Below are 27,492 nucleotides of genomic sequence, written 5' to 3' on the forward strand. Positions count from 1 at the left end.
AATTAAAACAATACTTATCACCATACATTTGATATTACTTCCAATAAGTACAATATTTATTAAACATATCTTCAGTTGTTTTGTTACATAGTGTGCAACAAATTACAATATTCTGCAGCCACAAATTATATGCAGAGTATGAAGAAACTATTAATCAGATAGTGTAATCTTTCCGTTTATAACTCTACGAGGAAGAACTAGCAAATCAGATCTTACATATAACATCTCACTAAACTTTATGCATGGAAAGTGACAGACACTGGTTGTGCTGTTTGATACAAAATGGCTGAACTTCATCTTCAGAAGACTAAACCTGACATCTAAACATGCCAATATAAACATCAAAACAAAATATATTCTAACCAACCACGGGAAACAGTCTGGTATCAGGAAAGCAACAAGGATTACACACATTATTTTATAAACCAGCACACAAAGGTTTAAAACAGTTCTGAAAATGAAGTTAGCTGTCTTGAGTCAAGGGAATAAAAAAAAAGTCAGTATTGACCATTTACAATCTCTGACCTTTGTGGAGACGGTAAGAATCTGTTGTAGTGCAGCTACATACAGTACAATTCAGGCAATTTTGTTTTTTTCACTTGGGTTCAGATTGCAAATTCATTGCTGTGAGAAAAGGATGGAGGCAAATTTTAGCAGCAACCTCCACCTGACTGCTTGACCGGAGTGCTCTGAATTTTAACATTGGACTTCTCTGCACCACCAGCTGTTGCTCCAGGACCCATTCGCTTTTTAATCTCAGCTGCCATTGTCATGAAAGACTGTTCTACATTCGTTGCATTCTTAGCACTGGTTTCCAAAAATGGAATTCCAAGGGAATCAGCAAATTCCTAAGAGAATATATAAGGCACAATTAATTGAAAAATCTTTTTCACTTAGTGCATTTCATCATCTGAAATGGGGATTGATGAAGGACTAAGTTTACTGAATCCAAGTAGACACTGCACAAATTATTACTGTCCAAGTATTCTGGCGCATGTATTTTTAAAAGCTAAGGCGGTTGCGGCCCTTGTGTGACTCCATACCCATATATAATTCAAATTCAGCACCTTCCAATTCAGTTTGAAAATCAAACTTTAAACATACCTTTGCTGTTGTGTAGTCAACTACTTTCTTTGTGGTCAGATCACATTTGTTCCCTACCAACAACTTGTTGACGTTTTCACTGGCATAACGGTCTATTTCCTGCAGCCACTGTTTAACATTATTGAAGGACTCCTAAAAAGATAGACATTTTAAAGAATAATATAGTTCTGGACACAACTGTTCTAATGAAGCAAGTGATAAACAGACGCATCTCTCCTGACCTAAGACGAGCTAGTGAGACAATCTAGCTACAAAAAAAGAACTCTTAATGCTGGGAAAGAAGTGAACTGACATATTAAAATGATACATACGTACATGAATAAGAAAACAGAATTTTAAGGCTTGAGGATGAAAATGCCTTATCTGAGAGGGAAATACAGCTCAGCATTAAACTACAGCTCAGGCAAATCAAATTGTTTTGGAGTATGCCATTTATATGCACTACAAAACCTGGTTTTTGAAACGTGACAAAATTTTGGTTTATGAATAAGCCTACTAAATGTGAACTACCAGAGATGTCAAAAATCATTAAATAAACGGGTCCAAAGTAAAGATGCTTGTTTTTTCCATAGTCATATTTAAGGGAGGAAATTTTCCATTTTTAAATATTACAAGTCATTACTTGAGATTTTTAAAACTAGCAACATTTTTTTCCTCATGTTGCTATCACTCACCCAATACTCCTAATGGTGCTGAATCTAGTCTGTAATTCTAGCTGTCTCCTAATTAGCTATGATTTCATAGTTGAGGTGAGATTTAACATCTCCTACAAGCATTATATATTCTAATTTTCAAAGTTCATCTTTCATTCTTTTCTTTGATGGGCAAAATAAAAGGACCCTGAAATTTTCTAACTTTCTGATCAAAAGAACAATTATGGCCCTCAGATCACATTCTTCACACTACCTCCACATCCCCCTACCTTCTTTCAACAGCTCACCTTTAGCTACTCACTCTCCTCTTAAAATCTTCCTCAAAGCTCATCCTATTTCTGAACCACATACTCCACAGGCAGAAGCCTCTAATCTTACTTTTGGCAATTCCGACAGGTCTAATTACCAGGCAAATTCCTGTTAACACTTGGCACCAAAAACACAGTATAAGCCAAACAATCCCAGTCCCTACACACTCTTGACAAAATGATCAGTTATTTAGTTGATAATAAATAGAACTTGGGTCCCTTGAAAGCAAATGTAAAACCAATTACTAAATTTCCTATTTACTAAAGGAAAATATTAGGAAATTTTGGTTGACCCATTCATTAGGTGTTCAAATGATGTAGGGGAGAAAAATAACAATGTACCTGTCCTTAAAAGATAACATTGGTTTAAAACGTTTTTTATGTCATTCACTTCCTTAGGGGTGGACAAAGTTTTCTGCCATATAAATGATACTAATGGCTTATATGTAAAGTAAAATAGTCTGCTATTTATCAAATAGTAGCTTACTACTTTGTCAGTATAACACAATTTTTCCTGGAGCTTACCTGATCTGTAACATCATACACAACTATGATGCCATGGGCTCCTCTGTAATAACTGGAGGTGATTGTTCTAAATCTTTCTTGGCCTGCTGTGTCCCACTGTTATAAAACAATCAAGAAATCCAAACAATTCCATTAAAACAGAGTTGGGGAAAAGGAGGGAGGAGGGAGAACAGTTTAGTTTACATAGTTGTGGATTACCAGGATTTGATATAGAAACATTAGCTCTCTGTGCTCACACTACTAAATTGCAGGGTAACTGCCAAATACCCGAAGGTTCAGAAAAGAAGGTAGTATCTAATTTAGCTTGCAGTAATGCTACCAATACTATAATTATAAGCTCTTTGAGATCAGAAACTGTCATACTTTTCATATTCTCTACAGCCTTTAGCATTGTGCCAGGCTAGTATGAATGCAAAGACAGGCTGACTTGGTTTTAGGAAAGCTACTGGTCTACTAACACCCCTGTAACACAGTACAACTCTCACACATAAGACAGAATTACTTGCTAGCACAATTTATCATCATGGAAAGCGCTGACAGGACCTAATGCAGATAACCACCCGTCAAGACAGCACTTTAGCCATCTCTGGAACAATTATTTTAATCCCAGGGAAAACAATGTAGGTAACATGATTCCAAATACTTCTATAAAATTCATTTTAAGAGCACTTTACCACACTTCATTCAGGCTCCAACACTGGAAACAAATAACATTGCTACATTAAAGTTCTGGGTTAAAAAAAAACTATTAAAAATACCAAGGGACTCCCTGGTGGCACAGTGGTTAAGAATCCACCTGCCAATGCAGGGGACACGGATTCGAGTCCTGGTCCAGGAAGATCCCATATGCCACAGAGCAACTAAGCCTGTGCGCCACAACTACTGAGCCCGTGCGCCTAGAGCCCGTGCTCCGCAGTAAGAGAAGCCACCGCACCTCAACGAAGAGTAGCCTCCGCTCGCAACAACTAGAGAGAGCCCGCGCGCAGCAATGAAGACCCAATGCAGCCAAAAAAAAAAAAAAATCAAGAAACAGATTTTTAAAGCCACAATTTTAACCAGGGCAATGAGAATTTTGTTTAAATTGCTCCTAGACAATGTCCTTTTCTTAAAAAAAATTGTTTAGAAAAGATACCTGCCCCACTAAAAAATACCGGTAAAAGATAACATCTTGATTGATGGGGAAATAACAGAATGAGTTACTTAATGATTACCATTAAGGAAACAAAAACAAAAAGTGGACTTAAAGCCTAAGACGAGTGGAGATTAAGATGCAACAGCCTTTAGTGGGAAGGAATTGTAAAGTTTTGGAATATATCTGTGAACTTGACATTGATCCCCACTAGTCCTAGATGGCCAAAAAAAAAAAAAAAGTTCAGGAGCACTCAGTGAAATCACTTCCTTTTCTAAGACCCAGCCAACCTAGAGCTGTTAAAAATAAGCTTTAATTTTGGGGAAATTTAAATACAAACTGGATATTAGATAACATTAAGGCATTAGTGTCAGTTTTGTTAGATGTAATAATGGTGGCTACATAGTAAAATAGAGATGCATAATTAGTATTTCTGGAGTAAAGTATCATATCTATAATTTAACATACTGAGGGGGGAGGGCGGGGAGAAGTAATAATGAAGCAAATAAGGTAGTATGTTAACAACTGTTAACTTAAAACAAACAAAAGCCACCATAGCTTCATTACCTTTTTCGTCCAAAGTACTAGCCTATGAGAGTCAGGAGACTATCTAGATCTACTGTATCAGTAAGGAGCCTCAAGTCTTTCAGGATATCCTTGGAGAAGCATGACCTCTGGAGCCAAGCCAACGTGACTTCAAAACATCTTTAGCTTCCTGGATACTTAACTCTAGGGAGAGTCACCTAACAGTTTCTTCGTCTATAAATCCCAGATACCGCTCACTTTGTAGAATTGCAAAGTTTAAATGAACTAATAAAATGCCTAGCACAACGCCTGATTATAGATGCTGCTCAATAAAATGTTAGTTCCCTTCTCTTCTCTGCCCACCAACCCCTTTCACAAAGATAGCACAGCAACAGGAAGAAAATGTTTCTGCATAAATGTTAACAAAGAATTGTAGCTGACTAAGCAATGGCATCCAAAGAGCAAAACTTCTGAGGTCTCCTTGCCACTTGAAAACTCTGCTGACTCTATATCCTAACAGTACCTTCCTCTGTAATTGATCACCCTTTATGTACATAATCCTCATTACCCCTCATAATCACAGGGTAACTGATTTTCCCATGTTTGTCTCTCCCACTGAAATGGGATCTCCTCCTATGGGGCTGTGTTTCATTCATCCCTGCAACCTTGAATCTACCTGAATGTCTGTGTAACGTATGCATTTCCATAAAGTTCTGAAATTGAATAAACCATCACAGAAAGAGGCCTTTCATGGTATGGGACTACACTCTGTACGTGCCCCGCACTGCTGAATGTTCTGTAATCACCAACTCTGATAAAGACTCAGATGGCACACTTGAACAGGAAAAGCAGAAAAGATAATTAAAATATAGATAAACGCAATCATTTTGAAAGATCCAGAAAACTTGGAAGGGTAATTCAAACCAGGCAAGATGAAATGTAACAGGGTTAAAAGTAAAATCCTGCATTTAGATTTTTAATGCCCTAGTCACAAAATATAAGACTTAAAATCAAACCAAAAAAAACAATCAAAAACTTTAAGATCCAAACTAGTAGGTAAAATGGTTATTGAGGCAGCAAATGTAGTAAACGCAGGTTTTCTTTTTATGTCCTTGAATGGGCCAATGGTGAGAAAATGGCATGAGTCCCTGAAGTGTGAGAGGAAAAAAAGAAATTCAGAGTCCGAATCAATAGAGAATTTACCCCATGTAGTCACACAGGCTGGATTATATCTTTGTATTTGATTTTAGGAATCATATTTTAATAAATGACACGATAAAATGTAAGAGCAACCCAAACCCGAATTGTAAAAGGTTCTGAAAACATGCTTCCAGAAGGGAATGACCGACTTCAGAGGTAGAAGGTGTGGTAAGATCAATCTAAATGGCAGGCTGCCAATAGAAAAGAAATTAATCTCTATCAGGCAGCTACAAAAGGCTGAGTAGTAAGAGACAAAAGTTAAAGGAAACTGGCTTTGGCTCAAAATAAAGAATTAATAACTAAGAGGTTATTTATAAATGGAACTAGCTGCTTTGAAAAATGGTGAGCTTCTCAGAAATGTTCAAAAAAGGCACCAGATAGGGAAAGGAAATTCCTACTGAAGATGAAAGAAGACTGAGTGACCTATAAGATCCCTTCCAGCCAGAGGAAGTAGCAATATATAAGTGTTTCACAAATACATAGCCAAATGTTATGAAGACCAATGATCACACATAACACAATCATTTCACATCAGTAGTTACAGGCTTGGGTGCTTCTTTCTGAAATATTCTTTATGGTGCCAAGCTGGCACTCTACATATAATGGGGAAAAATCAATATGGAAGATACTCTGTTCATTGGTTGAAAGTATTTCAAGGTATCTCTGATAACTACATCCTTGCAAGTCCTAATTTGGGACATCAAGGGTGTTGGTCACTTGTATCAAAATCCACAATTCTTTTGTAATGTACCTTTCTTTTCCTTATCAGAGTCACATGAGAGAACAAAGAAAAAAAATAACCTATCAAATATCCACTCGTCTGGGTGTGTCGTATCATCAGTAACAATTGTATATTGCCTAAAAGTTTACAAAGGGCTTTCACATATATTATCATACACACATACACAGAGCTATAGATTTGGTTCTCAAAACTACCTTATTAGTTACTAAATCAAGCATTATCACACTCATTTTAGAGGTAAGAAACTGAGTCTCAGGAAAAAGACTGAAGTTAAACCCATGACTCTAATAAATAGCAGAATGAAGACAACAAATCCAAGTTTTCTGACTCCAAATTCAGAACTCCTTCCAGTTCAGGGTGTTATCAATTCTATATAAAGAACAGTCACTTGTTTTCTATGTTACCTCATACTAATAGCCAACTCTAAAAGATACCCAGAGGTTTTTTTTTATGACCATAGGTATGTCCACACTGGTAGTAGCCAGACCCATATTAAGTTTCTACTACAACTGCCTACTTCTAATTCAGGGTTGAGGATATAAGGATGGATAAGGGAGTGAGGACGGCACAGGGACACAAAATATTGAAAACAGAGAGCTATGGGTTACTTGGTTCTGCTAGTAACTGTAGGCAAGTCACTGAATCTCTTAGCATCCATCTTCTGAGCTGTAAAATATGTAAGAAAAGCTAAGTTCCCTTCCAATAAAATTCTACTTTTCTACAAAGTTGGTACATACTATCTAATAAATGCTCTTCAACTAAACCACATATGAAGAACCTCTCCTAGGTTTCTTCGAATGTTCCATAGTATTCAGCACAATAAAAAACACGAAAATTGCTCAATATACTTCTGCTATAAGACAAGGTAAACCTCAACTTAGACCCCTTAGACCACACTGATAAAAGCACAAGAAAAAGAACTAGGACCAAGTTTGACTTAAAAACATGTATTTCTCTGCTTTATGAATAGAAAATTCAATGAGGAAGGTAATCTTATATCATTTTTAATCTAAACAATTCTTATTCTACCACTGTCATTAGATGAATGATTCTTAAGATACTTTAATTTTGTTAACATATTAGTAACAAATACACTCTAAATTTACCAAAATAATTTCCACAAAAATTTCTAGTCCAAAAATTACTTACTATTTGAAGTTTGATTGTTTTCCCATCTAACTCTATAGTTCTTATTTTGAAATCCACACCAATTGTGCTGATATAGCTTTCTGTATATGTATCATCCTGAAGGGAAAGAAAGCTAACAATTAAAATGAATGTTCAATAGAGTAAATAAGAAAATATAAAGTTAATTTTTATCTACAAAGCTGATAAACAAAGTTTATAAGGCATAACATGTTGAGAACAGGCACTCCATCCTCTCCTGCACTCTGTTCATGTTCTGAAGACAAAGTGCTATTTAACAATGGTTTCTTTTTTTTTTTTTTTTAATGGTTTCTTCTTAAAACATTTTTTTTCAATAGCTATTAATTTTTCCAAACATCTCTTGGCAAATTCTTTACATACATCACACAGAGAAAGGTTTTATATTTTCAATGATTATGAAAGATTTTTCTAATTTTCTAATCAGTGGAACTCTTGCTCCTCCCCATCCACTTATTCACCACAAAGCTATGATCATGTCACTCTCCTGAAATTTTTTACAAGTCAATTTTATTTCTTAGTTTTTTTAAACAGATATAACTCACATACATGAAATTCACCCTTTTAAAATGTACAATTCAGTGGTTTTTAGTATATTCAGAAGGTCGTGCAACCATCAGCACTATTTAATTCCAAAATTAATGGCTTCATTCCTTTTCATGGCTGAAAAATGGTACCCTGTATGGATATACCACATTTTGTTTATCCATTCATCAGTTCGTGGACATTTGGGTGGTTTCTACATTTTGGCTATTATGAACAATGCTGCTGTGAACATTTGTGTACAAGTTTTTATGTGAACAATAAACTTTTAAACTTTTTAGATTACACCTTTTTTTTTAAATTGAAGTATAGCTGATTTACAATGTGTTAATTTCTGCTGTTCAGCAAAGTGATTCAATTATACGTATATACAAATTCTTTTTTTTATTCTTCTCCATTATGGTTTATCACAGGAAACTGAATATAGTTCCCTGTGCTATACAGTAGGACCTTGTTGTTTTTCCATTCTATATATAATAGTTTCCGTTTGCTAACCCCAAACTCCCACTCCATCCCACCCCATCCTCCCCTCCCCTTGGCAACAACTGTCTTATGTCTATGAGTCTGTGTGAACCATGTTTTGAATCGTGAATCAAACCAACTATAACACCACACTTCTTAGACAACTAGGGAAATTTATTTTGTTAAGTCCACAAATGTATTTAATAGGAAAATGTCCAGTTCTTAGAAATACATATTGAAGTATATAAGGGGAAAATGACACATCTGGGATCTGCATTTGTGGCACTCCCAACAAAGAGAAGGGGAAAAAGGATTAAATGAAGCCAGTGTGGGGAAGTCTTGATAATGCTGAACCTGATGTGTACATGAGACTGAAACAAAGATCACTAAAGAATAAAGTGTGATCAAAGAAGAGTTCCAAGTGGCTGGAGGTAGCTATGCTGACTTATCCTCCACATATATTCACATTAATGCATACATAGAATCACTGGATAAAAGGATACTCTTGAAGCATTGACTGCAATTTGACAAAATGCTCATCATTAAATTCAAATTTTTTACTTGTCTAATAAGCATCAGGTACTATAGAAAGTGGATAGAGAACAAAATGAATGCAATAAACATTCATTCAGCACTCGTACATGTCACTTACTTTGTTAGAAATACTTATAAATGCTGTTAGAATTCTTATAAACCCCTAAATGACCCTCACTTGCGTGCCTCTGAACCATTGCACATGCCCTTCCTACTGTCCAAATTCTCAGTATCTCCTTCTCCCCACTCCCAAGCTTTATCCCCCTACTCCCCAGTCCCTGGGTCACATGACAATTTTTATTCATTTTTCAATTCTGAGCTCAGGCAATACTGACTGTCCAAACATTCCCCAACTATTCAGCCAATAGTTAAGAGATTCTTCCCTCTGTACTCCCAAAGCTTATACATTTATCACACCTTTTGCAGCTTGTCTCTACTTCAGGGGTGTGAGAATCAGTATTTTCAAAATGCATCCTAGGTGATTCTACTGTGTAGGTAGTATGAAAACCTATGACTTAGGTCAATAGGCATCCTGCAAAGAATTTTCTTTGAAGCAAAAATACCTCAGGCTATAGCCATTTTCCTCAAGAGAGGCCAGCTTCTTCCCACCTACCTAGAATTGCTGATTTTTTTTTGAATTGCTGATTTAATACTAGGAATTATTCTTAATTTTAATTAATTTTTAATATTTGCCAATTTAATAAAAGTTAAGTAATATCTAATTTTAAAGTCCTTTAAATACAAATAAAATTGAACCTTTTTTTTCATATTTATTGGCAATTTGTATTTCTCCTTTTGTGAACTGCCCGCTCATGTATTTGCTCATATTTCCATCAGGGCAAACATCCTTTTATTATTAATGTGTAAGTGTGCTTTATATATTGAGAATATCACCCCTTCCTCATATATATTTTTTTCCTAGTACCATTTGTTTTCCAACATTTTTATGTGCTCAGCATTAATCTTAATGCAATCAAATTTAACAATCTTTTCTTTCCTGATTTTTTTTCTGTGTTAGAAAATACTTTCACACAAGATTAAAGAGCCACCTAGGTTTTATTCTGGTACTTCCATGGTCTCATTTTTTAACTATTATATATAGTGAAGTTTTATACATATATATATATATGGGATTCATTAATATCACTTATATCATCAGAAAAGTCATATTAAGTATTTGAGATGCTGTCAAGCTTGCAGTGGTAAATTTTAAGTTTTCTAAAATTCTAATTTTCCTTTGAAAAGCTTGAATTTATTACAGACAGCAAATGCTGTTAGATATTTTCCTTGAAGTGATAATGTCTGTTCATCTGATAAAATGTGTACCCAATACTCAATTCTACATAATTATAGTTTGTTAGTTGTTCTTTCAAGTAAAAAAAAAAAAAAAATGTTCAATGAAAAAAGCAGCTAGTTTAGCTCAAAATGGAAACAACTATACAAGTGCTTTTCTTTCCCTTGAGACAACCAACATACTCCAGTCTTCAGTAAAACTACTTTATGCAAACTCCTCATTTCTTCACAGAATATTTAAAAAAAGAATACTCGAGGATCAAGATTTTATTAATTAATCATTTTTAGAAGCAACCTAAGTGTCCATCAACAGATTGAATGAATAAATGTGTATACATATACATATACATACAATGGAATACTACTCAGGCATAAAAAACAATAAAATTTTGCCATTTGCAACAACATGGATGGACTTGGAGGGTATTATCGTAACTGAAATAAGTCAGACAAAGACAAGTACTGTATGATATCACTTATATGTGGAATCTAAAAAAATAAACTAATGACTATAACAAAAAAGAAACAGACTCACAGTTTGTTCATAGAGAACAAACTGGTGGTTACCACTGGGGAGAGGAAAAGAGGGAGGAGCAAGATAGGGGTAGGGGATTTAGAGGTACAACCTACTATATATAAAATAAAAAGCTACAAGGACATACTGTACAACACAGGGAATAGAGCCAATATTTTATAGTAACTATAAATGGAATATAACCTTTAAAAATTGTGAATCACTATGTTGTACACCTGAAACATATAATATTGTATATCAACTATACCTCAATTTAAAAAAATATGAAAAAAATTAATCATTTTTACTGTTTCATCAAAGACACTCTTAAATGAAAATGGTGTTTTTCCCCACTGTGAGTGAACAGAGGTAAACACCAGGACTGTGAGTATAATTTGGGGCTTAGCACTACTTCAACATGGTGCTAATAAGGCACCGGCAGTTTTACCCACCACTGCTTTTGCATCATCAGAGCAAAGATCAATAGAGTGAAAAAAGGCAAATGTCTTTTGCCTTAGTACTAAGTAATTATTTACTTAGTAAATACTAATGGTTTAGTGTTATTAGGAAAGTAGTTTTGATCTCCTGGACCCCAAGACGGTCTTGATAATCCCTACTGGTCCATACTCTTAAGAACCAATGATCTAGACAGTGAGAAGGAAAACATGCTAAATTTAAAGGCAGCTGATAAGACTATGAATAAGACTGTAGATTTTATTTATTAGGTTGAAAGTTACTTATCAGTTTGTAAATTTCAGTATATAGAACACTATGCCATTTTCAAAAGAATTTTGTACCAGGCCCTGCTTTTTCTTTTTATTCTACTGAAGTTTTACTTGAAGATTTGTTTTCCATCAAGTCACTTTCAACACAGACCTATTATTTTCCCCTTACCTCACTACTTATGTTGGAATGAAACACTGATCTCCAAGAAGAGTATTAGACACTCTGACTTTATAACTACACTTTGCTTGAATTTCTTTGAAGAGCAACAGCATTTCTTCTATTTAAGAGTCTAGATATCACTGGGGATGTACACTTGGAGGCTTTATATATAATATATAAATTCTGGAAGAGTTAATATTCTGAATAAAACTGTTTAAACTTTTGTCTCCCTAGAAAACATAAACAGCATTAATTTCTTTAAAAGCATTTTGATTTCAACTTACTGCAAACCTAAGAAGGAGGCAAGACTTTCCAACTCCAGAGTCGCCAATCAGAAGTAACTTGAATAAATAATCACTGCAAAGAGAAAAAGAAAATCACATTAATAAAAAGCACATTGTATTTTAAGTTCTACAGCAACAAAAATATAGCCAAGAATAACAGCTCACCGAGGAAGACTACAGCTCCTGAAAAGCCCATGAACGGCCTAACAGAAGACCAAACTGCAACAAACAGCAGGAGCCCTTTTGATGAATCACTGAACATGACAGAATTATGTAAAAATAAGATAGGCAATGCCACCCATGATCTCTAATATCAGCTGAACTTCCACTGCCAAGCAATGAATGAAAGGAAACATAAGTGATATGCATTCTTGGAGGGCCGAAGACCTATGCTAGAAAAATCCCACTCTTCTGCAATATTAGAATACCAGGAGTTAACTTTTCATTGTTCTTGCCAATGAAATGTATCTCTCCTTCAAATTCCAATCTAAAGTCATTATTTCATAAGAATCCTCCAACGAAGGGCTTTTATGATCCTTCCCTAGCATCCACCTGGAATTCTCTCCCTTTAAAATGGATCATTTAACTTCTGAAAGTCTGTATTATAAATATCTTAAACTGGAGATGCAGTAAAATCAAAGGCTGTGTAAATGCACAACTTTCCCAACATTCTAAGCTTGTATTAAAGCATTCTTTGGAAAACACTGAAAGCTAGGCTACGTTTATGCACCTTTCCCGCTGCCAAACCTAACAAAAAACCATTCCCAGGCACGGACATATATACACTACCAAATGTAAAATAGATAGCTAGTGGGAAGCAGCCGCATAGCACAGGGAGATGAGCTCGGTGCTTTGTGTCCACCTAGAGGGGTGGGATAGGGAGGGTGGGAGGGAGATGCAAGAGGGAGGAGATATGGGGATATATGTATATGTATAGCTGATTCACTTTGTTATACAGCAGAAACTAACACACCATTGTAAAGCAATTATACTCCAATAAAGATGTTAAAAAACAAAACAAAACATTCCCAGGAATTTTTTCATGAACCTGAAGACAACAGACAGTCAGCCAACGGTCTCCAAAGGAATCTCTCATAGATTGTTCCCAACTCTGACCAATTCTGTATGTTGTTCTTTTTTTTTTGGGGGGGGGTACGCGGGCCTCTCACTGCTGTGGCCTCTCCCGTGGTGGAGCACAGACTCCAGACACGCAGGCTCAGTGGCCATGGCTCACGGGCCCAGCCGCTCCGCGTCATGTGGGATCTTCCCGGACCGGGGCACCAACCCGTGTCCCCTGCATCGGCAGGGGGACTCTCAACCACTGCGCCACCAGGGAAGCCCTCTGTATGTTCTTTTAAAGCAATGTCAAAATGACAACAAATCCAGAATTTACAGATTTTTTTTTCAGAAGATATACATGATTCTTAATTTTCTTCCTTGTGATTTAGTTAAAAAAAAAATGCTATGTACTTAAAGTGAACCCCAAGTATCACTTGCAAATGAAGTGTAGATTACAATTATCAGATTTACATGTAAGCAAGATGTTTAGAAGTGATTATCTCTGTGAATATTAATCAACTGTTACCTAGGTTTATACAGTGATATGTATTACTTAAAACATAGCTTTCTGGCTTTAACCGAATTACCATAGTACACTTATTGTTCCTAATTATACCTAAAGGAAAGAATTTTTTTGAAAATCCAAAGTGCCCTAGTCAGCAGCAAAATAAAGGTCACAGAAGGAAGTAAGCTTTTAAATAAGTCATTAGGAAGAGCTGATTGAAACACAGGATGAACTTAACAACTAACATCCTTTCCAGTTGAGATCCTAAGGAAAAAAGGGGGTAGTGGGGATAATGATTATAAAAATTTACTCTTAATAAATTATTGGTACCTAATACCAAACAACTTTTAGTCAATACAGTTGCTGTGCTGACTCACTTCAGTACTACTGATAGCTTTCTCTTTAATTAGACCAAATGAATTCTTAAGAATGCTGAACACTGAACATTAGCAATGAATTTACATTTCAGTCAGCAAGAAAGAAAATCACACCACCGATACTACTACAATTACTTAGTTTTTAACAAAAATTTTGATACAACAAATGCCCTGAATTAACCAGTTTCCCTCAGGACAGTGCCAGGCATCCAGTAAACACTCAATAAACATCCTCTGAATCAGTGGTACTGGACCCCTTTACAGTAAAAGACAGCACTGGGCCCACATATGCTGCCTGTGGTGTCATTCATTACCTTAAAGATCAATTTCTCTCTTTCAGAATAACCATAAGGCTGTAAAAAACATGAAAGCTTCCTAACTGTGCTACAAGTTACATTATGATTTCAAGGAAATTAGTAGTCAATTTTTTTAAAATTACTTTTCAATTATCATTCTTTTTAAATTTTACAAGCGGCGTTATTTTGAAACGTTATTTTTGAGTTCCTGATAATTTAAGCCTCAGAGCCATTGTAAATAACATGAAGAGTTGAGCACTCTGTTCCAAAATGAATCTTGTCAAAGAAGGCTATTTTGTTCTCTCCCAAACCATCAGCTTCACTAACACCACAAGAGACGTGGAGGAGAATGGCAAACAAAATCAACTAACAAACTTCTTGCCTTATTGAGTTCACACACCAGGAGACTGTGATCAACAGCATGCTACCTGCACTGGAACGTTTTAAATTACCTACTCCTATAGTACCTTATTTCTAAACTATTAATACACAGGATGTACAAGAGAATTCATATTTGAGATCACTTAAAGACATTTCTGTAACTATATTTATAAAACAGAACCCAGTAGAAATGTTGATAGGAAATATACAAATCTAAAGTTAGAAAGCTCAATATCAGAATTCTGGTACAAAGAGTCAAGAATAATTTAGCAAATAGTAAGACTTTAAATGTATTTTTCTTTTATTCTCAAGAATTTGGATTAAGTTTTCAGTCTGCAATACCATTTTGACTTAAGTGAAAAAACTGAATTATATCAGTTGAGAAATCTTTATGTACAACTGTAATCACCACTCACCTAAATCAGACAGTTCTAGTAAATCCTATCCACTGTTCCCAATCAGAATTTCCTCAGGTCCTTTTCATGTCTAATTTACTATGACAACGACACTTCATATTTTCTCCCCGTAAGTAGTCTGGAGTCTGTTTTTCCCCACTCTTATGTTTAACATACCTATCTGTGTGAAGGTAAACTGACTTATTCATCCAAAATATAACACCGTGCCTTTTACAAAGCACTGTGCTAAAAGATCAGAGAACATTTTAATTTTGCGTTTTTAATCAGGTCTCTTTCATTGTGAGAAACACCTAAAGAATATCTATAGCCATACTTGAGTAACATTTTGGGCAAAATGCTAGAGAAAAAAATTTACAGGGACATGGCATATTAAAAGGACAGACACCAACCTCAATGGCCAAGGCAACAATCTGAGCCACAAAGTAAACAATCATGTACTGGATTATAACCCAAAGAATAAAATAAATATCCATGAGTCCATAAGTGTATAAATCATTAACTAAATAAATAGGAGAGGAGAGACAACACTTCCTTACATGAGGATTCCAACTAATGCATGTAGAAGGGATGAGAGAAATAGAAAACCACTGGTAGATTAACTGCTACAGGCAAGATCCACTGATGAATGCTAAAATTAGTGGGTGAAACTTCAAGGAGACTTAGGATATTTGCACGGCCTCAAAATTTGTCCCCCCCCAAATATTTATTACTGCAGTGGTTTTAACATATGCCCACAAATTCTTTGAACACTCCTCCCTCCAGGAAGTGGAGCTTAGTTCCCTTCCCCTGAGTGTGGGTTCTTAACGACTGGTTTCTAACAGTGTGTAGAAAGGGAAAAATAGTAATTTTACACTGGAGAAACCTGACAGATGCCACCTTTACTAAGTGATCAACGTGAACATCACCAGCAATAAGTCATATTGATGTTATGTACCTTCTGATATGATGTAATGAGTAGAGTGCTTCACCTCTATGGTATTTCTCTCCAAATCCATAACCCCAGTCTAATCATGAGAAAACATCAGACAAATGCATACCGAGGGAAATTTACAAAGTATCTAAACTCTTCAAAACTGTCATGGTCATGAAAAATAAGACTGAGAAACTCACAGACTGAAGGAGGCTAACATGACATAACAATTAAATACAATATGGTATCTTGGATTAGGTTCTGGAACAGAAAAATGACATTAGTGGAAAAACTGGAGAAATTGGAATAAAAGTCTATAGTTTAGTTCATAGTTTACCAGTGTTAATATCTTAATTTTGATAAATGTACCATGGTATATAAGATGTTAATATTAGGGGAAGCTGGGTGAAGGGTATACAGGAATTCCCTGTACTACTTTTGCAATTCTTCTGTAAATCTATATTTATTTCAAAATAAAAAGGTTTTAGAAAAACAAACTATGAGGACATTAGTGAAATAGGTACAATCTCGTTGAAAAGCTAGCCCCTGATATTTTTTAAACATGAGAGACATATTTTGTGTTTTCTCGAGTTAAATCAACAATCATAAATCATGCTGGATTCTGTAAAATAAAAACTTTGCTTTTGAGGCACAAGTATGTTTTGAGAATATTAAAGTGGAAATAATTCAGTGAGAAAGTAAGACAGTTAAGACTGACATAGATTAAGGCTCGATGGAAAGGGGCAGATTCAACCTTTTAATAATTGGATGGTGGAATGTCAAATATGGTAGCAAGTGAAAAATTATTTTTGCTATCAGTTTCTCCTTAAGTCTACTCCTGGTCTACTTCAGCAATACTCTAGATCCTCTATTTCCATTATTTATGATCTGAACATAATCGTGATACTCATGCCATTTTTGCATGTAAGCATTAACATTTTCTATACCTTAAAAAACATCACTATTGAGAGAGCATGAAACAATATTTTTAAAAAGTTACCAAAACCCATTTTGACTCAAAATTCTATTTAGGTAAAATGTTGTCCTTTTTAATGAAGTTACCAAACTACATCTATAAAATATGAAGTAGGAGATGAATCTGCTTGTTGCTGAATCTAAAATACTACTCGGAATTCTATAATCTCAAAAGAGACTACTACATGATACTGTTATGTAAAAAGATTACAGACTATGTTTGTCTAGTATAACCCATTTTTGTTAAAAAAAATTTGTACACACAAAAGATTTGGGGAAAAATGGACACGTCTAAATTGTACGATTACACTCAATCTTTTCTTTATATTTTTTAAAAAGTCTGCAGTCAGACTGTATTACTTTTCTAACCAGAAAAAAAAAAGTCATTTGAGGGGAGGAAAAACTTTTAATCAATGATTTATTCAATGACTGAACAACCTTACAAGTTCTTTCAGCATACCTGTCCGAACACAAATGACATCTAAGTAGGTAGAGTAGGTCAAGGTTGTAAGCAGACAGCACTGGCACATTCCCAATATAGCCACAAAGATATGAAGTCAACTTTTTGGATTAAATAAGAATAAACATTTTTTTCTTCTTTTATGAAACAAAATTTGGATTACCAGACATAATTCACCTGTCAATGAATATAAGAGATAGTTGACTGACATTAACACAAGTTTCAACTACCCTTTGGAAACACACCAAGGAAGACAAAAGTAAACAGTGGAGAACTATATAATTGTTTTTATCCAAACAGTACCCCCAAAATACAAATTTCACAGTGTCAGCTATAAGTATACCTTAGAAAAGGCCTGTTATATTAAAAAGTTCAATGGAACCTAAATTTGTTCTCTTTCACCTAGAACAAGTTCACCTGCATGATAGGAATCATTTAGTTTTTATCTTTTTATAAAATCATACTTGAAAACACCCTAAAACTAAGCTCATATAACAAATTTAAAACAAAATCATGGTTATGATATTATGATATAGTGGCCAAATAAACTTGAATTCACTTTTAAACTATACACTAATCTATTAGTCTTTGGGGTATGGAATGATTAATAAAACTTGAGCTGCAATAATTGTGCTTGACATCTACTTTTCTTCTTCACTCACTTTAAGTATGCTCCACAGAACACAATTCAAAATTGACCATCAGGGGACTTCCCCGGTGGTCCAGTGGTTAAGATTCTGCACTTTCACTGCAGGGGCCGTGGGTTCTGGGCAGGGAACTAAGATCCCACATGCCATGTGGTGTGGCGGCAACAGCAACAAAATTGCCCATCAGGCTGGATAAAAGAGGTAAGAACTTTTAGTTACTTCATATGCTTCTATATCATTTGAATTTTACAGAGTACATATTACTTTTGTGATTAAATTAATAAAAAAAACTAAATAAACCTTCAGCTATGGACAAAAGCAGCCTGTTAGTCAAATAAATAATTACCAAGAATCTGAGAGGGCAACAGTCTTTCCTCCATATTTAAGAAAACAGCCAAGCAATTTTTAAAAAACTCTCCCCATAACTGACCCCTAAAACTACATTAAAAAAATATTTAGAGACAATAGATTAATTTTCCATGTTCCACTTTATCTCTGTTTAAAACAGTGTTCCAAAAATCCAAAGCTGGAATTCTGAAAATGAGGGAAACTTTGGGTGTTCTGAAGTAGTAAGCCATACAAGAGGACAAGAGAGTAAATGGTCTTACCACGTAGATAACAGCAAATATTTAGTGAAAAACGCACCAAGGAGGGGCTGTAAGTGTCCATACCTCCTTACCTTTCAAAGCCTGCATGGGTTTTAGACCTGGAAAGAACTGTATTTGAATTCAGGCTTCATCACATACTAGCTACAAGATCTTGAGGTAAGGTACTTAATCTATCACTATGAGGCTCTATTTCCTCATCTGTAAAAAGATTCAATTAGCACTCTCTACCACCCAATTAGGCTCTGATCAAGATTATAAATATTGCCTCTAAAGCATTTAGCACAGTGTCTGGTACAGGGGCACAATAAGTGGCAATTATTATTATTTTTCCTTCCTCCCTCCAAATCAGGATGCAACCTAATGAAAAATCTCAAGAGCTACAGACAAAAACTTTGAAGCTATTTATCCAAAGTTTCAGTACAGATGATGGGTGACAAAGTATCACAGGAGTTTACCAGTATAATCTAAAGTAAAAGTGTAAAAATTACCAGCTAACAGTTATAAGTACTATGATCACAACTCCCGAAGTCTAGCAACACATGAAACAGTAACACGGTCTGCAGCAAATGTGCCTGCCTCTCCAGGAAGAGACAGGCATTCTCTGCTTTACTTGCTTTTCTCACAGAAGGACATCCATGACTTTAAGGCCCCAAGTATAAGTATTCAAGAATAGTCATGAGGGTAGAAAAACTGAGAATGGATAAGATAATTAACTTCACGCCTAGAGAAGCTTTAAATATCAATCCAACACAAGATGTGAAGAAAGTCAAAGGGCCATTCACAATACATACCTCACAAGCCCTTCTTAACATTTTTAAAAAGGCCTCTCCAATCACGAATTTTAGACATAATTGACCACAAAAATGCTAGTCGTCTAATTAACTGGCTTAATTTTAAATTCCTAGAAGTTAACCACACACACTAAACTGGAAACAGCATACTTGGACTGTAAAATCACAGGCCCTTGAGTTAAAATTCCAATTCTACTGCTTCCTCTGAATGCCCCTGGGCAAGCCATTTAACTCTTCTCTGGCTCTGATTGCTGTAAAATTAGGACACTATTTCTTCATACTATTAGGGGAAATAATGGACATACATAAAATTTCTGAGTAGTGGTGGGAACTCAAATTGTTATTTGTTGACCTTATCCCAAGACTAGTGTCAGGGCTTCTGGAAAGTCCTCCTCAGTGCTCTGTTCCTCTCCAGCTAAAGCAATATAACTAAAACTTTGTGTTAATAATAGAAATCCTAGGCCCCTTCTTCGAATCTTTTGCACTATTATGCCATCTTATTCTTTAAAAATATCACAAGATTTAATTTCTGCTAATACTGTTAAATTGATTATGCTTGTTTGAGCCTGCGTCATCTTAACTGGTAAGCACCTGGGAGCAAAGTCCGTGTTTTATAATTAAAAAATAAAAACCCCTCAACTCCTAGCACAGTCTAACTGATAAAAGAGAAAGAAAGGGTTGGCTATTTTCTTTACCAAGCTTTTTTTTCCAGGGAAATCAGATTGTGTGTGCATGCGTGTGCATGCGTGTGTGTGTGTGTGTGTGTGTGTGTGTGTACATTCATTGGAAGATTTTAAGTATCTGTATTGAAAACATTTTTCAAATAGACAAGGTCAGAGATCAATGTGTAATGATTAAATGTGTTAGAAAAACATTAAAATTGAAACCACCTGCATATATATATATTACATATATTCTTACATATATTCTAACATCCCTTACTGGAATACACGTGTCAACTCCTGCATAGCACTGTACAGTTTACTCTTGAGACTCAGAACTGAGGCGGTACTAATCACGTTATAAAGAAACAGGCTCAGGGCTTCCGTGGTGGCGCAGTGGTTGAGAGTCTGCCTGCCGATGCAGGGAACACGGGTTCGAGGCCCGGTCCGGGAAGATCCCACATGCCGCGGAGCAGCTGGGCCCGTGAGCCATGGCCGCTGAGCCTGCGCGTCCGGAGCCTGTGCTCCGCAACGGGAGAGGCCACAGCAGTGAGAGGCCCGCGTACCGGGGGAAAAAAAAAAAAAAAGGAATAAATGCCCTAAATCAAGTTACTGGAAAATATCTATGGGCAGAGTAGGAAGGACAAAGAACAATTCCACTTAAGTACTATTGTTATTCAAAGAAAATACATTCAGACAAGTTAAATCCATCACTGTTCCTAGAAAACTTCAATTATATAATTCACTCAATTTCCTTTGTAAAGATCACTAGTTTGAGATGCAGACTGCATAAAATATCCTGGGTAAAGACCCTAGCCAAGTAGCTGGCACAAAGAGTAAGCACTTGTTAAACAGTAGCTATTATTATTAAAAACAATGTTTCCAAAGAGTGGTCACCTTTGTGAGCAAAGGTAACACTACCTGTCAGAATTGGGAATCTATAAACATGGAACAGAGTAAACAACTGGAACCTATCAACAATCTTGGATTTAATAAAGTGGGGTGTTCTGACCAACTGAGCCATCAGTCACAAAAGTACCAAGGAATATTTCATTTCCTACCTCTCCTTTGTACCCTATTTCTTCACATGTTTAAGTCAGTAAACAAACCAACAAACACTTGTTCTCTTGTTTCCTAAGGCCTCAGGACTATTTTTTTCCCCAAAATATCATTACACCATTATCCTTTTATAATCTGAAACATCACAGGGTGGTTCCAAAGAAAAGCCAAGACTTTGGTTTTTTTCCCTAAATTCTATTCCAGATATCAAAGAAGCAATCTCTTCTCAGCCCCACCTTCTACAAGAAAACAGTGGAATAGTCTGACTGTTCCCCTCTCCCTGTAAGATTAAAAAACAAAAGTGGGGGGGACATTTTCGGTTTCTCTTCATCTTAAAACACTCAAAGTATTTTTTAGCAAATCTTTAAAAATCTCAAAATCTTAAAAAGCATTTTATTTAACCCTGTTTTTATATATTAGGAAAGAGACAAGAGTGGGTAACATTAGCAAAAGGAAGCTATTCTTAACTATCAAAAATGAAACTTAACTATTACAACTACAAATAGTAAAACCATCATATATGTACAATCAAAAGTTGCCAAGGAGAGAAAACACACACGGCCAAAGGACTGCTGATAGGATATGAATCCAGCAAGATGCTTAGCATTTGTTAATCATAATCACTTAGATAAATCACTAAGATTGCTTCTAGAATAAAAACTGAAATATTAAAGAAATTGCTCAGAAAGCAAAATTCTCTTTAAAAGTCAACTAAACAGTCGGCAAGAGAACACGTGATTCTGAAGCTCTTCCATCTTTAAGACAAAAAAAAAAAACAAAAAAACAAAAAAACCCTTGAATATGTAAGAAACCGTCAACATCTTATACTTTAACCTAATTATGATGAAAAGGAAGAAGAAAATTTTAAATGCAAAATTTCAGTTTCTTTCAATGATCCTTCAAGATCATCCATTCACACAAAACTCTTAAGATGGAAAGTCTATATAGCTACTGGTAACTTACATTACCCAAAGAATTACATACATTGATTCTCTACGGACATTAAATAATCATATTCTGAATAGTGAGAATACCTCTTCTTTAAACTTCTTTGAATTTCTCAAATCATTACCAACACTACGAAAAAGTCATCAAGGCAACCTACAAAAAGAAAATCTATTTTTAGTTGATTTCTGCTTCTTTTCTTATAAAAAAATTCTAACTAAAAATTATGTAAAAGGCAGTAATGATATACTTATTAATGAAATTACACTCTTTCAGACAAATAACAGAACTGATTAACTTGTTTTTACCTTTAAACCCTTAAGTTAAAAGACAGATTTATTCAAAGCAGAGTGCTGACAAAAAAAAAAATGTCAGATGTTCCTTGAGTCTACCATAACAGAAAACAAAGTTTAAGAGACTGACTAAAACTTAAGCCATGATATTTTAAAAAGTTAAAAACAAGGTAAGTTTTTTTTTTAAACAAATTTTTTCTGCATTAACCGATGGATCTAGCCGATCCAAAGAGACTACTACATATAGTTCTTCCTACCGTAGTTAACTGGTATATTCATGATAGGTACACCTACTTTATTCTTAACACACTCCTTGATGAAACGGCCAAAATTATTTTCTTGACACTAAAAAAAAAAAAAATCTGCTAGAAGCTAATGGATTACGAAAAATGCTTCTGATATGAGAATAATGTTAAGTACTTCTTAAGCAGTGTGCTGAAATAATCACTGCCTGCTTTACCACCTAGCTCAGGAAAATCAAAATCTTTCCTCAAATCTCCAGAAAAAAAAGAAAGTTCTGATCCTTTCCATCTACTTTTTCCACCGCTCACATTCCACTTCAGTTGCATTTTGTTTTTGTTTGTAGCATTTGTAATTCAAGTGAGTCAGTCATTAACCTTAATTTCTACCATAAAGATAACGCAGGGCCATCATTTCTCCCAAATCAGCCAAATAACATAGAAAGTAGTAAAAGAAAAAGCTTAAAATTTAATCATTGATTGACATATTTCTTATTCTCCTCACTCCCAAACCAAAAGCTTACAACTTAAAGATCATAAAGTAAAAGCATTCCATAATAAAGCTACCAACAGGTAATCGTATGTCAACCTATATAAATCTAAAATCCTGTTCATTCTGAGAGAACCAAACTTTTTCTTTTGTCAAGAACACATCTTCAGTACCAAATTCAGCAGCACCCATGAAGCAGATTTTGAAAGTTTCTAAAAGGATTAAGATAAATAGTAGATGATAAACCAAAACAAGGAACATTTGGGGGTGCACCTGTAAACATTACCTAGTATACTATTATTTCAAATTAGTATATAAAGTGTATGCTATAATATACATGTATTATAATGTACAATATTGTACCTGGCATATAATAAGTGGCCATAAATGTTAGCTATTAGGATAACACTGTGGAATCATGAAAGGCATTCATCCATTAAAAGTTTTAACTTAAGAAAAAAACATGCGACTTTAAAGTTTAGAACAAGGTTTTAAAGCAAATGGACTTGTGTTTGGGCGATTAAACTGTAAGAATTTCCTTCTTTTCTCTATTTTCCAATTTTGCTCTACTTTTATGATGGTAACAAACTTTATTAAAGATAAAAAGAAGAAACCGCTGAACTCAGATTTCTAAAAATCTGCTTGCTGGTTGCCTTTGTGACCTTCTGTAATAAAATACCACCTCCTCTCACCTTAGTACTTTTCACTAGTGCTTTTCCAAACATTTTTCCAAACTCCTAGGTTATCTTACTTAAGAGACAGTCTAGAATATAAATACAGTAACCCAGGTACAGGCACACTCAAGGCCATAAAAATATACAAATGATTTCTGGGACTGATTCTGTTGAGGTCATTAATCTAGAGTCCTCAAAAGAAAGAATGGTTTGGCACTCTATTTACTTAAGAATTACTACCCTTGCCATTTATTAACCATTCTTCTTTCTTCTTCTCTCTTGAACAATCCTTCTCACTCCCACTGCTTCTCCAAATCTAATGCTAGTAACTCCCTTACTGGTTTGTTTTCTATAAAGTCTTTCTAAACCCTACTAGCCAACCACAATCCCATACCTTCTTTTAAAATCTTGTGGCTCCAATCCATGCCACACATCTGGAACTTGCCATACGTACTGGTATTCAACATATATAAAATCTATTTTTTATATTCCATTATAAGTTCCTTGCAAGTAAGGATTATATTCCTAAATCCCAGCACTACTGGAATGCCTCACATAATGATGTACACCATCTACAGTGCTCTTACAGTTTACCAAATTGTTCTATATATACCTGAGCCTCACAGCTACCCGGATAGGAATAAAGATGACTCCTATTTTACAAAAGGAGAAACAAATTCAGAGTCTAAATCATTTGTCATGGTTCTGTCCAACTAATCTTCAAGATCTATTTACAGTACTAAATATATGTAGCAAATTTAAGAAACTCCTGAACAGAAGACAAACCTCCATAAAATGGAAAATCCATGTGCTTTACTGTTGCCAGGAACTACTAAATTAGGGACCTCAAGTTCAACTCTGCCCAACTATGCATAACCAACTTTGTCCTTGGAGCCCTTGATAAAAAACTGCCAACACAGCAAATACGACACTATTAGAACACTTTCTTCAACTTCTTAAGGTATATAAAATTTTAATAAAATACTATGACTTCTATTTAAAACAAAAAAAAGGGACATTTCAGCATCAAACCACAGTATTACAAAACTTGAAGTCAGAATGCATTTTGCAAGAGCCATGTGACACACACATGACAGTCAGCTAAACCCATGGGCGGACCTTTTAGGGGAAATGTTCGGCAGTAACTGACCAAAGCAGCAAATAAATTCAACATTTAGGTCAAATACTGATCTTTGCTTTAAAAAATTCCTCAAAGCCTTCTGACACTATAGAGGAATACCAATTAAATCTCTTTCAATTATTCCTTAATTTCAATATGCAAACTGTAGAAGGATGTTTTTAAGGGCCATTAAGGAGAACCCAAGAAAGTCTTCCCAAGGAAAGTGAACACCAGTTCCCAGGAAAGGTGCCAGGTGTGTCACATCTGCTGTGGTGACTTACTGAGTAAGCAAGAAAAAGAAATGCATTAACTTTTCATGACACGTCATGGAACCTCATTCCCTATCTGCAAGCATTCAAGTAGGTAATCCAAACCCTACAGATCTATCATAGGGCCCATTCGTTTCTCTTTCAACTTGAAAGCAAAGTCTTCCTTTTAGTTGGTAATATCACAAAGATGTCCCTAGGTTTTAGTGCTGGTGTTTTGTTTTTCCCTTGACCTACACATGGCAAAATGACTGTAGTGTCCTCAAAAAAATAAAAAATTCTCACAAATGCCCAGGTTTTTGGGAAGGCAATGGGACCGCTGAGTTCGTAAAGAGCTCCAGGAAAAAACTAAAAGAGAACTAAAAATTTTAAATCTCTTCTCACCATCTACCCATTCCCCTAAATCCCACGCAATCCTGAAAAGCATCCATATTACCTACAACCTGGCGCGGAGGGTGGAAGAGAGAGCCAACAAGCTCAAGATTTGCAAGTAACGCTGGTTTCCACCCCGACGGCTCTGACAGCTCCGCAGACCGCGGGCGCAGGGTCTAACAGTGTCCTCTAGGAGAGTTCTCCCACCCCATCCCCTCCCTCCCCTTAAAAACAGGCCCTCCTTCAAAAGTCACTGCCTCCAAGAGAAGCTACCCCTTCCCACGACCCCACCACCGACTCCCCGACACCCCAACCCCCTTACCAGACTGCTCCTCCGCACCGGCCTGGCACTCAGGCCAGGACTCCAACCAGACCGGGTCCAGGCCCGGACGGCTCACCCCTCCGACCCGATCCCTCCCCCCGACCGCCCCTCCTCCGTCAGACAATGGTGCCCGACTCCCCGCCGCCAATCTCTCCTGCCCCATCACCCCCACCTCACCCCGGCCGAGGCCCCCGCCTCCGCCCTCCTCGCCCCCTCTAAGCTTTCCCAGGCTGGCCCACGGACCCAGCCGACCGGCGCTCTCCTGCACTCACTATTCGGGATTCATGCTGGACATGTCACTGCAGCTGCCGCCGCCGCCACCGCCGCCCTTGCTGCTGCAGCCGCCGCCCTGACTCTCCGCGCCACGGGTAGTCGAAGGGAGAGGAATGAGATACGCTGTTCCGAGAGAGCAATCGTCTTCCCTCCACTCCGTCCCCTTAGAACACAATCAGCAGCAGCCACCACTCAGCTATCGCTTCCACCCAAAATGGCCGCCGGCGAACCAGGAAATAGGAAAGCCTTAGACCAAGGGGCCTTTACACAGCCCAAAGGGCGGCCGCACCGCGTGGCATGCCGGGAAAGAGAGTTGCGAGCGTCGCTGCGGGCGCTGGGGAACGACGGTACGGCGCCGCGACCCGGACTCAGCTTCCCGCCAAGCTCCGCGTTTCTGGCGCACGCGTACTTGAGAGGTTGTCGCCCGCCCTATTCCCCCCCTCTCCCAACACCCCCCGCTCCGCCCCTCCCTGCTCCCCTCCCCTCGGACTCGCTGGCTAGGACTTCGCTAGGACTCCCCCTAGCGGATTGGCTAAGGCCGAGCGGCCCTGGTGATGTCATCAGTGAGACGTGGCAGCCAGGCGAGTCAGCGCCCCACGGGGGAGGGGAGGGACTGAGGGCTGTGCCGGCCGCTGGCGGAAGAAGGGGGTGGGGATCAGGGGGCCCTGAGCGGCGGGGAGAGAGGGGTTGGAACCCGAGGGACCGCCTGAGTGCCTAGGCGGGGGGAAGGTTTGCCTCCTGTGCGCGTTTTGCTGGCCTGACCAGCTTGAGGCTTGAGCTTCCCGGCTGGTCCCAGGACCTCCGCTCTAAGGATGGAAGAAGAGTCCAGGGGCCTCTGCGGAAAACTTTGGGTCTTCGGAAAACACGAAGCCGTTCTTTCAGTTCTCTTCCTCACTCACCCAACCCCACTGGGTCTGGTCATCGACCAGTGTTGGCCGCAAGCACTACCATTTTCTTTTTTGATCTCTTACCATTCCCTTTCCAGCCCCTCTCTGATCACGTCAGCCTGGATATTGCAGCAGCCTCCGAGTGGACTATCTGCCTCAGTCTCTTCTCTGCCCCATGCCATTTGCACCCATATCTAGACGTATCTTCCTGAAACATTTCCATCCCTAACCCCACATCTTTCAGTGCCTCCACGTTGCGTGGATGGAGCACAACCCGGAGCCAGACAAAAATCGTGATCTTCCTGCCCTGGTTCCAGCCTTCGGGTTGAGTTATACTTATTTTTAGTTGTTATTTAATTCTGAGCCATTCTACAAGATTGACAAGTAATAAGCAATAACGCAGATCATCACTATACAATATCTGGAAACTTCAGGAGTAATATTAACACTACATTTTTTAAAAAGCTTATTGTCTTAACAGCTCTCTTTAATCAGCTCAGGAATTTAAATCTCCACTAAACTTTAACACATTATCTCGGGTTACTTAATTACACAGGGCATAGTGTAATACATTGGCCAAAGTTTATCTTCCAACTTGTT

At 37.0% G+C, this 27,492-nt stretch overlaps 1 protein-coding gene across 1 annotated transcript; it reads right to left on the reverse strand.

The window, feature by feature from the left end:
• Positions 1-335: 335 nt before the first annotated feature.
• Positions 336-26,224, reverse strand: RAB1A (RAB1A, member RAS oncogene family). Its single transcript, XM_082672232.1, has 6 exons — positions 26,005-26,224; positions 11,866-11,938; positions 7,336-7,431; positions 2,591-2,686; positions 1,105-1,236; positions 336-848 (listed from the first exon to the last, which is right to left on the reverse strand). Exons 1-6 carry the CDS (start codon positions 26,025-26,027, stop codon positions 651-653), a joined length of 618 nt encoding a protein of 205 aa, XP_082528358.1. The 5' UTR covers positions 26,028-26,224; the 3' UTR covers positions 336-650.
• Between the last annotated feature and the right edge of the window lie 1,268 nt (positions 26,225-27,492).

This window comes from Grampus griseus (genome assembly GCF_964374135.1).
Source record: "Grampus griseus genome assembly, chromosome: 15".
Taxonomy (NCBI): domain Eukaryota; kingdom Metazoa; phylum Chordata; class Mammalia; order Artiodactyla; family Delphinidae; genus Grampus; species Grampus griseus.

Coding starts and splice junctions, on each gene's coding strand:
- RAB1A (XM_082672232.1), bottom strand. CDS start 26,027: ATGTCCAGCATGAATCCCGAATA. Junction 7,432..11,865: donor GCCTCCTTCTTAGGTTTGCA/GTAAGTTGAAAT, acceptor CTTTCCCTTCAG/GATGATACATATACAGAAAG. Junction 1,237..2,590: donor TGTATGATGTTACAGATCAG/GTAAGCTCCAGG, acceptor CTATCTTTTTAG/GAGTCCTTCAATAATGTTAA.